Here is a 15,632-nt window from a genome sequence, read left to right on the forward strand (position 1 = left end):
GCAAAGACACACGTCACAACTGCCCCCTCCACACAAAGCCGCATCGCCACCACAGCCTTTGATCCTCCTGTCACGTCACACGCCCCTCCCCCCCTCCCTCCCGCCTGCCCCTGTGTGACGCGGCTGGAGGGGGGGGGAGGGCTGAGCGGAGCGGAAAGAGCCGAGTGTCGGCTCTTTCTCTCTGTGTGTGTGTGTGTGCGTGTGCGCGCGCGGCGGGGGGGGGGTTTCTCCACCTTCCGGAAATAGCCGAGCTGGGGCGGGAGGGGAGGTCGGGCGGGCGCCGCTGGTGCCGATCGCTGACGCGTTACCCGTATGTAGTATGGGCCTCGTCCTCTCCATTGCTGGTTTGTGTGTGTGTGAGATGGATCCCCAGAGTTGGTGATACAGCCGCTCGGCCGTTCAGACAAAAACCCCAGGGCGGCCCCCGCTTTTATTTCTGCCCCCTCCGCCGACAAAAAAAACACAGACAATTTACGTTTTGATCCACTCCCACCATACAAACAGCATTGATGGTAATGTATGCAAGGAAACAACCGAGACTCAATGATGGGTAAAATATCCCGATTTTTTTTTCTCTCTCTCTCTTGTTATTCTTCAAACCTCTCCCCTCCTCTCTCTTTCTCTCCTCTCGCTCTCTCTCTCGCTCTGTCTGTCTCTCGAATTTCCCTTCTCTTCGGAACAAATCCGCCATTTTTGTTGTAGAAAGAATCCCTCCTCCTCCTCCTCCCAACAGAAGTAGAAACTTGAGGAAGCGATTTCCAACCCCTTTTCCTCCTCCTCTTCCTCCGGGCGACCGTTTTACTCTCCTCCGGAGGATTTTTTTTTGAAAAAACGCCTGCTAGAGACATACTGTAGTTAGATATAAAAAAGTTTTCTCTTCCTCCTTCTCCTCCACCTTCCTCCCCCCCCTCCCCCTCTCTCTCTCCCCCTCCCTCCTCTCTCTCACTCGCTCTCTCGCTCTCTCTCTCGTCGCACGACGTCGATGTGTGTGTGTTTTTTTTCTCGATTTGTTCTTAAAACCGAGTTTTTTGTTGTTGTTGTTGTTGTTGCAGGTGTCACGACAGGAGGGAATCCCAGCCCTATCAGGTAAAGTGTGTGTGGTGTGTGTTTTAAAAAAAAATATCTCTGTCTCTCTCAAAGCGGACACACCGTGTACTTTACCAAAGGCTTGTGCGTCTCCAGTAGGCCGCACTCGGCACTCAACAGCACAACAGGATCCGGGGAGGGGGGGAGGGAGGGAGGGAGGGAGGGAAGGGGGGGGCGGGGGGTGGAAGATGGCAAGAAACTCGTTTGGATAAGAAAATAATCATTCGCGATTCGATCGGGAACGCGTTTTATTCCGAACGCTCTCTCTCTCTCTCTCTCTCTCCCTCTTCCTCTCTTGTCAGTCCCGTTACGCTTTGCCGCTCCCGTTTATTTTGACGATAGTTTTGTGTCAAAATGTATAAATCCTGTTTGACATTTTCCAGGGGCCTACCGACCGCGCTGGGCCACATTATCCCCCGAAACGGTGGGGTTTGACGAGACTCCACGACTCGTTGTTTTTAAAAGTGACAAAACGAGTTTTGCTGGTTTTGATTATGATTTATTTCAATAAAAATTGCGCGGTGTTGGGTATGGACAGAGACTTCCAAACATACCTTGTATCCCATTTCTTCTGGAGTCCAGTATTAATTCGCTGACTTCACTTATCAACCACAGCAATGTTAATCATTCTCCTCATAGATAGTCTTATCAGACAACTTGTGTTGGGGTTGTTTGTAAGATTAATTCAATCCGCAGTACAAAAATACAGAAATTATGATTTCATAGCTTATTTTGTTTAAGTGAACCCCACCTTCCCTTAACTGTTTGGGCAGCACATGATATGTATAATAATAATCCTTGCATTTGATGAAAGCTCCACGCTAATTAGTTTTTTTTCCAGCTTATTGACAAACATAATGGAATAATATTTTTATTTCAGACACTTAAATACCCGTCCAAGAGTCACACCAGCAGCAGTGAACACCGTCATGACAAGACGAGAGAATCTGGAGATCCGTCGCCACCCTGCAAAATGCTGCGACGTTCAAACAGCCCTGAAAATAAACATAGTGATAGTACAGGACATAGCAAGAGTAAAAGTGTGCACGCACATCGAGCCAGAGAGCGAGATGGAGGTACTGTATGTTGTGTAGACAGTTTGTCTGTTGTTATAAGTTAGTTTTATGTAAGTTGTTACTTTATGTTAGGAATGTCTTGGGGAAGTGGCAGCAAATTAAGTGGAATTTTGTGCAATACTTCATAAACTCCAATCTTTATGAATTTGCCAAATATTCAGGCAATTGTGACAGCTGGTAGATTAGCTGCTAAATTTGCCAGTTTAGGAACCTTCTGTCTTGGGGGTATATAGTAGAAAAAGGCTAGTTTATTTTTGTAGCATGATTAACTTTGAAATATGAGAGAATTGATTTTAAAAAAACATTTAAAAACAAATTTACCAATAATATGGTCTATACTTAGTTGGATAAGAAAGGGTGGATGATGGTCAAATTTAGACTTATAATGGGGCATGATTGCTGGTTAGTGCTTCCACATAACATCACCAATAATGTGACTGAGAATGTTGATATGTCCAAAGCAGGGCTGATTTCCCATGCTTAAAAAAAAGCCAACACGTTACTGCTGCGTTCACTTCCAGAGCGTGTGCAATGTGCAGGAAGTGACCAGCTACTGGTCCACTTGTGACCAGTGTTATAATGAAACGTTCTCTACTTCATGAGCTCATCATCGCAGGGCTCAACTGGCTCCCCATTCCCTTGATTAAATTCCCTAGATTCTCTTCCTCACATTCGAATACCTCCATGGCCTCACCCCACTTTGTGTCTGTGATCTCCTGCAATCCAACTGCTCTATTCGTGTCCACTGCTCAGCAAACGCCAGCCTGCTTTACGTCCCATGTCCACTCAGCGCCACTATCATTGGCTGAGTTTGCAGTCGTCCTTCGGAACTCATATCCTTCCCCCCTAGCCTTCTCTGCTCTGATTTCAATCGTGCTTTCATGCCATTTTTACTTTCGCCTTCTCAGATTTACCTCTCTCTCTCTCTCCCCCCACCCCCTCCACTTGTACTCCCGGTCAGCTGTACAAAGTGCTTTGGCTTTGAGATGATCTCCCAACATGAAGGAAGACAACAACAACTTGCACATCGAGAGCATCCTCCGTGTCGAATGGCGCATTGGAGTGCTTTACAGTGCTGGAGTTGTTGCTGAATGGGGGTGGTGGGGGGAGAGAAGTGACCATCGGCAAAGTCAAAGAGAGGTTTTTAAGGCAGGACAAGAAGACAGACAGAAAGCGCGAGATGGAGAGGTTAAAGATTAAGAGAAGGAGTTTCAGAAGTTACGAGTGTAAAATTGGAAACTTTCGGCACTGATGATGATGCTGGTAGGGCAGCTGGTAGGGTAGGTTATGCAGTAAACCAAGCAGGGGAGTGGGATAGGAGGAGATTGGAGAGATAGTGAGGTGGTAGGGCGTGAAAGGATTTATGGGTGAGGGTTAGGAACTTTAAATCAATCCGCTGAATGATAGGGAGCGAGGAGCCTGTTGATGATTCGGGTATTCGGGTACTGTAGATATGAAAGTTGGTGCGTAAGAATGTGGGTGGCGGAGTTCCGGAGGAGTTGCCATTTATCGTTGGTGGAGCTAAGAACACCAGCACGGAGTGCATTTGAAACATCCAGCAAGGAGGTGACCAAAACATGGATGAATATTTCAGGGGCAATTAAATTGTGGTAGGGCTGCAGGTGGTTGATATTTGGAAGTGAAGAAAAGCAGTTTTGGATTTTATAGACTCATTGGGTTCAATTAGGCCAGCTTGCTAGTCTCTGGTCCACAATTTAAATCTGCTGGATTTACACAAACTCATAAAAGGAATGACTTGTCCCTTTTCGCTTAATGTCTTCACTGCATTTAATAGTAAAAAAAACCTTGTAATTGATATAGCATCTTATCACATCTGAAAGCACTTCACAGGATACACTGTAAAGCGGTGTGACTGTATTTTATGGGCATCTAAAGCTGTCCTCAACTTGGTTTCCACACCGCCTCTGAAAAGTACATCCTGAATATAACTTGTTGGCATCTTCCTTCAGATTTGCTGCTCTTCCTTGAGCTTATATCCAGTTTGTTACGGGCTGTTTCCCACTGCGGTTATATTTTGTTGCTTAGCTTGTCAGAATATTTATGTTGCCACATTCTTTAACAGAAAGATTCAGTAATGAAAGCTTCACAACATCTTTGCATCAAAGTCTTAAGTTTGTTGTTAAGTTTTGTGCTGTTCCAGGTTTTAATTTTTTTTTCCTTCCACATTGATCTAATTGTAACTTTCAGCAGCTTTATGATCTAATTATATATAATATGTATACTTATAGGGCCCAACCCTCAGCTCGCGTCCAAATCCCTGACTGTCCAGCACCTTGGGCCGTCCTCCCTAGGTGAAAGGTGCTATACAAATGTAATTTGTTGTTGTTTGACGTTGAGAGTTTAAACAAAAAAATTGCATATCTAAAATATAATAATTTGTTTTGTCTGTTTCAGGGACCAGCTATTCTCCACAGGACAATTCACATAATAACAGTACCCACCACAGCTCAAATTCACATCATTCTTCTAATCCTAGTAACAATCCAAGTAAAACTTCAGATGCAGTAAGTGTTTGTTTTTCAATTCCTTCCAATATCATTTATGATTATACAAGTTTCCAATGTAAATTATTTGCAAAATAATGTTTAGTGATTTAATTTCTGTACACTGCTATATTTTGAGTCAAAGCTCTAATATTCCTTGCTTGTTGCATTTATCAATTTAATAAATGTAACATACAGCTCTAATTTATGCAGAATTTTCCTGTTTGAAATATTGAATTGATAACGTATTGATAGAAATAGCCTTACATATAATAATAATCATCCTTGCATTTTGTTGAACAATTCCTGAATTATTAGGAAATAAACTGCAGATTTTTAAAAAAATATGCTTCATTGGGGAAATCTTAGATGTCATATGCAGAAATTAGTTTCTAACATGCAGAAATTAGTTTTACATAATTTCTTATGAATGTGGAATGTGTAGTACTGGATAATTCTTTTTATTTGATGTAGTGCCTTTTATGTTGAGAAGATGTTTCAAAGCACTGCACAGGAAATAATGATAATCAAATTACATTTGATGTAGAGCTTGATGTCATTGAGGGGATTTTACTGTAAAGTGTAGTGACACTGTATTATGTAGGCGAATGCAGCAGCCAATTTGCGCACATTAGTGTCCCATGAACATCCATGAGATGAATGAACAACTTAATGGATTTTTGCCAATGCACTGCATATTCCCAATCCCAGGACATTGGGAACATGCAGTGCTTTGGCATATATGCTTGTCATATTTGTTCTCCACAGACTTTCTGATTTGTACCAAGAGTTTGGAAAACCTTTTGTTACAGGCAGGGAAAATTTAAATCGGTTGCTCCAAACCAAATACAAGAACCTTCTAATATTGCAATATATTGTACCATCTCTGGAATAGGTTCACATTCAGGTCCTATAATTCAGGGAGTGGGACAGGCAGGGAGACCTTTTAAGGAGTTTTTTTTTATATATTTGAAACTGGGGTGAGGATTATAATGGCACTTAGGTTGTGTGGAGATTGGCAGTGAATGTTTTCATCAAATCTTTGGCTTATTTTCCCCCCCTTCTGTCAACTCTCCTGTAGGCATTGCCTTTTGCCCAGGTAAGGATATAGGGTTGTTGACTAGTCTCTCATCATCTCACTTGCAAGGCAATTCATGTGTGAGACCAGGCAGTGAGTGATTGCAGGCTATTCACACATGGGAAAATTATAGCTGATCCTGTTTCACTCATACCTTTGAGAGGTGGGAATCCTGCTTTTAATTTTTTTCCATTTCTTTGCCAAAAGGCATTGAGGCCAATTTACATCCCCATTATCACCATGTCTGTTATTCTTTCCCTCAGCATAGTCTGTAATATAAAATGGGACTCGTTTCCTGTGTGCCTGAGATTCACTTCGACAGTCAACTTACCAAATAGGCTCTATGATGAATTCTGCATTTTTTTTGCAAATAGCATTATGTGCTTTAATTTATATGGAGAAAAGCTCTCAGCAGTAAATTGTTTTTGTGTTAACTGCTCTTAATAATAGTATTTCACTTATTTCTTCAGATTGTTTTCAAGTTAAACCGTACATGCCATTCCACCACATGTTATAGACTTTAATCAAGTTTGAATCTTTTTATACATTTTTTGAACTGTCTTAGATATGTTTCAGAACAATAGTTTATGGGAAACCAACCACTTGTGGCCTAAATAAAGCTTGTGATACTCATAATTGCAATTGTTGGTACTGATTGGTTAATCATTATTCCCTGGCGTTTATCCGTGAACAGTCGTCTGCTACAAAATGTGTTTTGGCAATGAGAAATGAGGTGCAGGCAAACATGCAATAAAGGGATGGCTATCACTCAGTTCCATAAAAATATTTAAAATGATACATTTGCGGCCTTCACCCAGGATAGCATTTCAGAGCGTTGCAATTTTAGCAACTTTGAAAGTTGTTTGATTTTTGTTTATGACAAGTAAATAAAACAATTGTTTCTAAGCATAGAATTGCTGTTTGTAATTGATGGTATTTCAAATATGAAGAGATTAATTTTCTGTCTTGTGTTTAATTCTTTGTCATAATGCAGCCTTATGAACCAGCCGATGACTGGTCAGAGCACATCAGCTCTTCAGGCAAAAAATACTACTACAACTGCAGGACAGAAGTTTCTCAGTGGGAGAAACCCAAAGAGTGGATTGAAAGGTGCATGTTTATTTTGTTCAAAACTTTTGGTCTTACCAACTTGTTGTGCTCTTTAAGTTGGTTACAATGTAAGGCTTTTTTGTTTGCACAGAGAACAGAGGCAAAAAGAAGCAAGTAAAGTTGGAGTTGTTAACAGCTTCCCGAGAGATCGAGATTACAGGAGGGAAACTTTGCAAGCAACTGCTACCAGTGGGTTTACAAGTGGAAGTAAGTAATGAGACTTTTAATAAGATGTAACTGTCGAGCTCAATTTCCTTCACAGGATTCAAAATACGCATGCTTTGTGTTGGACAGTGCACAAAGTTATATTTTGTTATTTTTAATGCAGAATATGAAAATAGAATTGAAAAGGTATTCAGAACAACAAAATAAACTGACATAGTGCTGTTTGTATACATTTTGGTGCATTAATTCGGTTGTATTCCCTTAGGTTTGTAAAATGGTTTGTACGGTACTGAAAAATAGTAATGTTTCCTTGCTGGTTTGAGAAATGTATAGCAACTTGATCACTCTTGAGTTTCAGTGAAGTGTTCTGTTTTTTATTGTGAACAGTTGAAAGAAACAGTTAGAAATAATGCGCAAACTAGGTTTTATACTCTGATTTCATCTGAAGTATATTTATAGTCCCTGTTCCGTGTGTATGCATGTGTTGCTTAGCTTAGGAAACTGAAGATCCTGAATCTTCAGCTAATGCACGGTTTAGAGGGAATCTTTTTTGCACTGCCTCCACCATTTGCAATTAAGGATTTTGATATCTGGCAAAGAGCAAACCGATTTTGTTTTCTGATGTCCAGTTCATTATAGAAGGTTGGGTTTCACTCAGAATTGAATTTTCCTAGTATTGACGTATTGTTGCCAAACTAGATTGTGTTTTGAATATCAACGGATTACATTTTGACACTTGTACTTGCCAGTGTCATTATGTTAAGATTCACATTACTGTTTACAGCAGTGATGGCCAACCAAATAATTTACTTGTTTGAATATTTCTGGCCACACCATTAACATCGCCACTCAGTAGCTACTGGAAACAAAACATTGATTCAAACTAGACTCGCCTGGATTTGTGCGAAGGTTTGGTGGGCCATGGATTGGTTACCGCTGGTTTATAGCATCTTTACTTTAATAACAGTTACTATTGGTTTGAAATAGTTGTAAATTTTGCCGAGTGGAAAACAAAAGTGGGGATAAATGGATGGTATCACAATAACAACCCCACAAGATACAAGGTCTAATGTAGTGCCCAATTTTCTTGGTCGACCAACAAAATAAATTTTCTTAATTGAATCTTCCTTGATTTATGTCATAAATCAAGAAATATTCAATCAAAAAAAAACTTGAGAACACACTACCGATCAAACATGGACTTACCTAGACTAGTGCGAATGTTCGGGGGGCTGCTTCTTGAAGGCCCAGCGGGCCTGCTGACCAGCACTGGTCTAATGTATCCTGAGTAGGTGTTTTGATTTTTTTTGATATTAGAACATTGGTTATAAACATTAAGGGTACTATGTTGATAAATAAGCCAAAGGTGCTCTAATTATTATTCTAATTTCAACGTTTCCCCCTTTATTTTTTGCCACATTTCCTTTGTGAATCATAAGAAGTGGAAGACAAGCATTCCAGCGATGCCGGTAGTATGCTCTCCCAGAATATTTTGTCCCAGACAAACAGACACAATGACAGAGACTACAGACTGCCCAGAACAGAGACACACGGTGGAGCTGCCACAGTGCAGCATCCCATCAAACCAGTGGTTCTCCCAGCTACAAACCCGAGTACTGTTCCTTCTAGCCCTTTTAGTCTACAGCCTGAGCATCAGCCAAAGAAACCCCTTGATGCTAATGGAGCAGCTACCCTACCGAAACTGCCTACACCCTCACCTTCCACCCCCATTCAGAAGACTGAGAAGAAAGGTACGTATGTTGGGGTATATTTGACTTGAGCTCCTGCACGTTTTTAGTCCGTTAGTGACACTAAAGCTCAATATTAAACTGTGTGAATGTTCCCGTATTAAAATCTAAATAGCAATAGAAATAATTTGAGTTGTAGTGTTTAGACTAATAACCCGTACCATGGCTGCTTGGACTTTGATTTGTAGTTAATTTCTAAAATACTAATTTAGGTTCTGTTCATCTATCAGTGAAATTATAATAATAATCCTTGCATTTGATATAGCGCCTTATCACGTCTATGAGACATCTCAAAGCGCTTCACAGAATGTACTATAAAGTGAATTGACTGTATTTTTTGTGGGTGAAACGCAGCAGCCAATTGCGCACCGCAGTATGTTACGAAGAGTGCAATAGGTCATGGTGAATTTGTTAAACTGAATGAAGCTTTCATTCTAACGGTGTGAAGAGGAGTGGTTTAAGGTTACGTATACATCAGCAAGCTGGTCACTTCTTGGTTTTACAACTAAAACCAGGTTTTGATTATTTAGTGGCTTGTTTCTATGGCAAATGATTTCTTGGACTGGGAATGTGCTTGCTACAGCTTTATTGTTAAAGCATCCCTAACATTTAGTGGAATACTGTATATGAACTAAAAATTAAGCTGATTTGAAATTAGTGCAAGTTAATCTGCATGTTTTCCCTCTTAGGTCTTAAAAGGTTATAACCGATTTAGGACAGTGTCTGCCCTATTTTTACAGCAGGAACTGATCTAAATTATTATGGGAATCTTGAATTGAGATTCTTTGTGGCCATTCCTGTGGTAAAGGTGCATGGTGAACTTGTATAAATTGGGAAAATCAGCAAGGTGGTTAAATTCTGTATTAATACTGTATGTGTAACAGTTAGAAAAAATGTACATCATCCCAAATAGTGTTTGCAGCATCTGTAAAAGCATTTGTTGCTTAACTTTCATAGTAGGTTAATTGTATGAGAACTATTTACTGAATCCATTTAGTTTTTTGAATATGTTTTTTTTCAAGGTGGACATTAGCTGAAATCTAACTTTTGGAAGAATTAATGTATGGGGCAAATACTTAGTCAGAATTACCCTTTTCTTCATGCCAAAATCCTATTATTGGAGGTCCTTATCTGGCAAAAACTCAAGTAAGAAGCATGTCCTCTTCATAGAATCATAGAAATTTGCAGCACAGAAGAAGCCCATCGAGTCCGCACCAACTCTGAGCAAGGTGTTCATTCAATCCATGAATCATAGAATTATTCACCCAATCATTAATTTACTGGTAACTTAATTGTATGTAGTTGACAATAGGCATAGAAAGCATCTGCATGGGCTTGAGAACTAAATGTTGTGAAATAGGTATGCTGTACTGCGTCTTATAATTTTTATATTCCCTCATGTTTATATTGTGAATTGTGGGAAAATTCCCTCAACTTTATGAATTGTAAGACTATTCTCCCAATTACAGGCGTAACTTGACATAAGACTCTTGAATATTTACACTGCAGCTTGTTCTCTGAACCCCTTGATTGGCTTACTAATTGTAATTTACTACGGCATTGGTCCTCTGCTTCAGTGCCTGTGTTGCCTCAAGGTACTGGTGCATTCAGTATAGTCCACATTTGATACAACAATGTGAAGAATTTTAAGACTGGAATCGAAAGCTCACTACAAAAATATAGTTCTGTTGAAGAATGGTTGATTTTGTTCCTTTTTTTAAATCTGGAAATACTGAAGAAGCATGCCCTATTTTTTTTTATTGCGTATTTGTCTCCACAATTTTATTTTTCCCCTCCCAGCCCCTCCGTGGCATACCCCAAGGTTCTATCCTAGGCCTCTTTCTACTCCTCATTAACATCCTCTTGATGATAATAATAGTAATAATCCTTGCGTTTGATATAGTGCCATTTCATGGCAACAAGACGTCTCAAAACGTAGTGTAGTGACTGTATTTTGTGGACGAAAGGCAGCGGGCCAATTGTGTACAGCAGTGTCCTACAAACAGTCATGGATTGAGTGCCCAAATTATTATAATTTTTTTGAAGTCATCCGCAGACTTGGGGTCAACATTCACATGTAAACGGACAGCACCCAAATCGACTACTACAGTTGCAACCCCAGGTCCACCGATGTTCTGTCCTCTTCCCTTTCAGACATCAAGGCCTAGATGAGTGCCAACTTTCTTAACCTGAATGTTGATAAGGCAGAAGCCATACTCTTTGGCTCCTGTCAATATCTTCTCACCTGTTGCTCCAAACTCCTTAATCTTCTCTGCTTTTGCCTCAGACTTACTGAATCTGTGTGTAACCTAGACGTCAGATTTGATCCTTCCTGCCCCACATCCAGTCGCTAGTCAGGACCGATTTCCTTTACCATATTGCCCGCCTCTGCCACATTGCCTTCCTCCGACCGTACCTCATATCGAATGCAGCCAAAACCCTTCATTCGTCACTTCCCAGCTTGATTATTCCAATAATAATCCTCGCCAGTCTCCCCAACTCCACCATTCATAAATTAGTTAATTCAAAACTTCATTGCCCATATCTTCACCCCCACCAAACTCCATACCCCCATCACCCCAGTCCTTGCCAGGTTCCATTGGTTCCCTATTGTAGAACGGATCGATTACATGATCCTCACACTTCATGCACTGGCACTACTCTACCTCTCCTACCTGTGCTTTCAGCCAATACTCCCTGAAACTGTGGAAGTCTGCCTCAATCCCTTCACCTTGCCCCCTCTTTGCTTGTCATCACTTCACTTCCTCTTCGATTGTGCCTATGGTCACTTTCCCCATCTTCCTGGCAACGGAGATGGAGAGGTGACCTGAGAGGAGAGGGGGAGATTTTGCAATCCACTTCAGTTGTGGCTGGTGTGACCCAATTAGGCCTTAAACTGCTGCACAAAAATTAAGATTTAGATTCTGAAAGTCTTAAAAATTGAGTTGAGTATAAATCCCCAAATAGCATAGAGTTTAAGAAAAAAATGTAGAAAATCAACTAAAAGTGGGATAAGGAAGGGGACTTTGGTGGAGCTGATGCAGCAAGTTAGCAATTCATCACAGCCTATTTTGGATCATGTTATAGCCATACATACAAAAAACACAATTTTGATTCGAAAGTCTTAAAAATCTATTTCAGAGTTGTGTCTAATCCAAAAATAGTATGGAGTTTAAGAAAGTAAGGCAGATAATCAACCAAAATTAAGGTAGGGAAGGATAGATTACTTTAAATTTGTCCAACCATGGTTATGCACTAGTGTTACACACAGCGGGTTTATACTCTTCTGCCTTGACCCCCACCCAGCTGCTGGTCACTCAACTCCCCCTTCTCTCCCTCTGCTGGCCGACACGTTCAACCAACCTCTCTCCTCAGGCTCTGTTGCACTCCTCCTGAAAACCACTGTTATCACACCCCTCCTCAAAAAACCCACCCTAGATCCTCTTAATCTCTCACACTACTGTCCCATTTCCAAACCTACCCTTCCTTGCCAAAGTCCTGGAATGCATTGTTGCAGGTCAACTTCGGTCACACCTCTCCCTCCACTCCCTCCTCGAGCCCCTACAGTCTGGTTTTCGCCTTGCCCACAGCACAGAGACAGCGCTTGTCAAAGTCACAAACGACATCCTCTATTTGTGACCAGGGCTCCCTCTGCATCCTTGTCCTCCTGGATCTTTCTGCTGTATTCGACACTGCTTCTCCTCATCCACCTTAATGGGACCGTACTTGCATGGCTCCAGTCCTACTTAACCAACTGCCTCTGTTTCATCTTGGGAAATGGTTTCTACTCCTGCTCCTGCCTGGTCAGCTGCGGGGTACCCTCCATCCTTGGCCTTCTTCTTTTCCTTATCTATATGCTCCCTCTGGGCAATGTCATCCGCAGACACGGGGTAAACTTCCACATGTATGGGGATAACACACTACTTTGTCTCCTCCAATATCAACTCCAGGTCTGTCGATGTTCTATCAGCTTGTCTGGCAGACATCAGGGCCTGGATGAGGGCAAACTCCCTTCACTCTCTGGCACCTCCCTACCTCTCTGACCTCTTCACTCCCCAATCCACTGCCTGGCACCTCCTCTCGACTGGCACTGGCCTCCTGCTCGTCCCTTGCCTCCGGCCCACCATCTGAGATCACGTTTCAGCCACTATGGCCCGAAACTCTGGAACAATCTAGCTCAATCCCTCCCCCTTGCCCCCTCTCTCCCCTTTTTTCAAGTCCAACCCGAAAACCTTCCTCTTGCACCATGCTTATGGCCACTCCCCTCCTCCGCCCCCCAGCTCGGAGTCGGGCTCCGCCACTGTTAAGCGCTCTGGTACGCTACCCTGCGTGGAGGGCGTTATGTAAGTTCAACTTGTTGTTTAGAGTACTGACAAAGAAAATAATAGGTGCACGGCATCAGTCAGTTTGAACTATGCAAGTTGTTGTTGTCTTCATTTAATAACCTTTTGACTGTACAAGTTGGTCCTTTGAAAAAATGCACAAAGCCTATCTGAAACCCGCAGAAAGGTATTTTTGTTTAATACCCAAGGATAAGCATAGTTTTCTTTAGGAAGAAATTGTGCTTTTGTTTTGGAAAATTAACTATTGTTTATCCTGGCAAATCAATGAATGAGGAATCTGAGAGGTAAAAGTTGTGCTTTTTCATCAGGTCTCTGTCTGGTTAGGACATCCTCCCGACATGAAAGGCGCTTTACAAATGTAGTTTTGTTGTTTTGTAATATTGTTGCTGTTAGAGAGAGATGACCTCCTAATTATAAAGACAGCATATTTTGCACTAGCATTCCGAATTTGACTGACGATTTCCGCCTTCCCCCAAAAAGCTTGTTGCTTTTTGGTAGTGAGAACAAACAAATTAGAGCTAATCTGTAATCATTTCTTCTTGTCTTCATGCTCTTTAACTTAATTTTGCATTGTAAGTGATTTGTTCACAGTTCTGTCAAAACTCTTAATTGTGTGAAAAAATAACTTTGCGCATAACTATTTCTGGCTTGAGATTTTTTGTGAAAAAAATCATTTAACATAAACTACACAAATAGGATACGACACAAAACTACATTTGGAAAGAACCTTTTACGTCAGGAGGCTGTCCCAAGATAGTGTGACAGAAGAGAGCCATAAAGGGCCATAAAGCAAGAAAGTGGAGAAATGAGTAAGAACGGTAAAGGAGAGAAGTGCAGTTTCAGTACTTTAATTTGTTCGCGCTTTGTTTAACAGTTTTCCCAGCCAGGCTACTTGGTGAGTGGTGTTCTTAAGATCTGTTGACAACCAGACATTTGTTTTGCAGTCTTGTCACAGCGAAATAGATAGAAAGATGGATCTCAAATAAATTTATTTTAGTTGATATTCCAATGGTTTATGGTGTCCCACATGGGCTAGTATTTCCTTAACTGCAATGTAATGCAGTAATTGCAGTGGGGCTCTGACATTTCTCGTATTTAATGATAATTGAAGTGCTTTTGTGAATTGTATTGTCGAATTACAGACGTTCAACTACAATAACTGAACAGCTGGAAATTATTTGAAGGTTTTACAATCACTCTTTAACTCTTTAGTTAAAAAATGTGCTGCGTGTGGATGGCAAGTGTTTATTGGCGATTTGCAATGTTTCTATATATTGTTTTGTATCTAGGTTTATTTAGTACATTTGTACCAAAATAGTAAGTTAAAAATCAAGTTAAAGCCAATTTAGAACTATAGAAATTTACAGTACATAAGATAATTCAGCCCATTGTGCCTCGATGAAAGAGCTATTCATAGAAGGTACACCTCAGAAACAGGGCATTTGGCTCACCTAAAACGCAAAATACAGCAGATGCTAGAAATATGAAACAAAAACAGAAGTCGCTGGGAACACTCAGCAGGTCAGGCAGCATCTATGGATAGATCTTCCATAGATGTTGCCTGACCTGCTGAGTGTTCCCAGCGACTTTTGTTTTTGTTTTCATTTGGCCCATCCAGTCCAGCTAGAGTTTATACACCAACAACTTTCACTTGTACAGCGCTCTCCATGCAGGTTGGCGTCTCAGAGCGTCTCATTCCACTGGATTGCCTAGTGCTAATAATAATAATACTTTTGTTTGATATAGCGCCTTATCACGTCTCAAAACGGCTCACAGAATATCGAAATATAATGTTCCTAGATCCTACCTCTAGTCCCGTGCCAATGCATTGTTGGGGGAGCATTACTGGCCCTGCTCTCTTGAACTCCATTCTGGAATCCCTACTTCTCAACCCTTCTCACCTCTTTCAGGGTCTATCTGAAGACCAATCTGAGCAAGGATTCACAGACCGGGCCCGAAAATTGTGAACCAAAAAAAATTCTGCTGGCCCACTGTTTGACTGTCCTTTTGGTAGTATTAGTCAAATCTGTTATCACCAACCACTCAGGGACTTGACCAAAGTGCCTTTATGTAAGGGTGGCCTCCAAGTAAGGGTTCAATGACTGGGCCTGAAAAATGTTAAAAAAGAATTGTTAGGGCCTCACTCTTTGATAATGCCTTTGGTCATAATAATAATCCTTGCATTTGATATAGCACCTTATCATGTTATCGAGACGCCCCAAAGAGCTTTACAGAATATATTGTAAAGTGAATTTATTGTATATTTGTAGGTGAAAAAGGTGTCATTTTTCCCCTTCCCACCCCCTTTGGGCCCCATTCCCCTCGGCTTCTACCCCTAGCTTGGGGCCAAGTTAGGACTGTTAAGCGCCTTGGGGCGTCGTCTCGTCATGAAAGGTGTTATGTAAGTTTTTATTGTATTGTGCTCCTGACTTGAAAGGAGCTGTATGAAATGTAAGGATTTGTTTTTAATGATTATGTACAATCATCGGCTGGTTGTCTGACACATGCAGAACCCCATCACC

The 15,632-nt window shown here is 41.2% G+C and overlaps 1 protein-coding gene across 3 annotated transcripts in view; it reads left to right on the forward strand.

Annotated features, from left to right (window-relative positions):
* Window positions 1-241: 241 nt before the first annotated feature.
* Window positions 242-15,632, forward strand: part of waca (WW domain containing adaptor with coiled-coil a) — a 59,016-nt gene continuing 43,625 nt past the window's right edge. For 2 of the 3 annotated variants that reach the window (XM_042346864.1, XM_042346865.1), the window contains exons 1-7: window positions 242-550; window positions 1,053-1,086; window positions 1,967-2,162; window positions 4,578-4,687; window positions 6,739-6,854; window positions 6,946-7,061; window positions 8,459-8,770. In XM_042346864.1, coding sequence (XP_042202798.1) covers window positions 510-550; window positions 1,053-1,086; window positions 1,967-2,162; window positions 4,578-4,687; window positions 6,739-6,854; window positions 6,946-7,061; window positions 8,459-8,770 — 925 coding nt within the window. In that variant the 5' untranslated portion in view covers window positions 242-509. The remainder of the gene's footprint in view (window positions 551-1,052; window positions 1,087-1,966; window positions 2,163-4,577; window positions 4,688-6,738; window positions 6,855-6,945; window positions 7,062-8,458; window positions 8,771-15,632) is intronic. The other variant, XM_042346866.1, reaches the window with a different exon arrangement.

The sequence above is a fragment of the Callorhinchus milii genome, unplaced genomic scaffold (assembly GCF_018977255.1).
Source record: "Callorhinchus milii isolate IMCB2004 unplaced genomic scaffold, IMCB_Cmil_1.0 Scaffold2, whole genome shotgun sequence".
Taxonomy (NCBI): Eukaryota; Metazoa; Chordata; class Chondrichthyes; order Chimaeriformes; family Callorhinchidae; genus Callorhinchus; species Callorhinchus milii.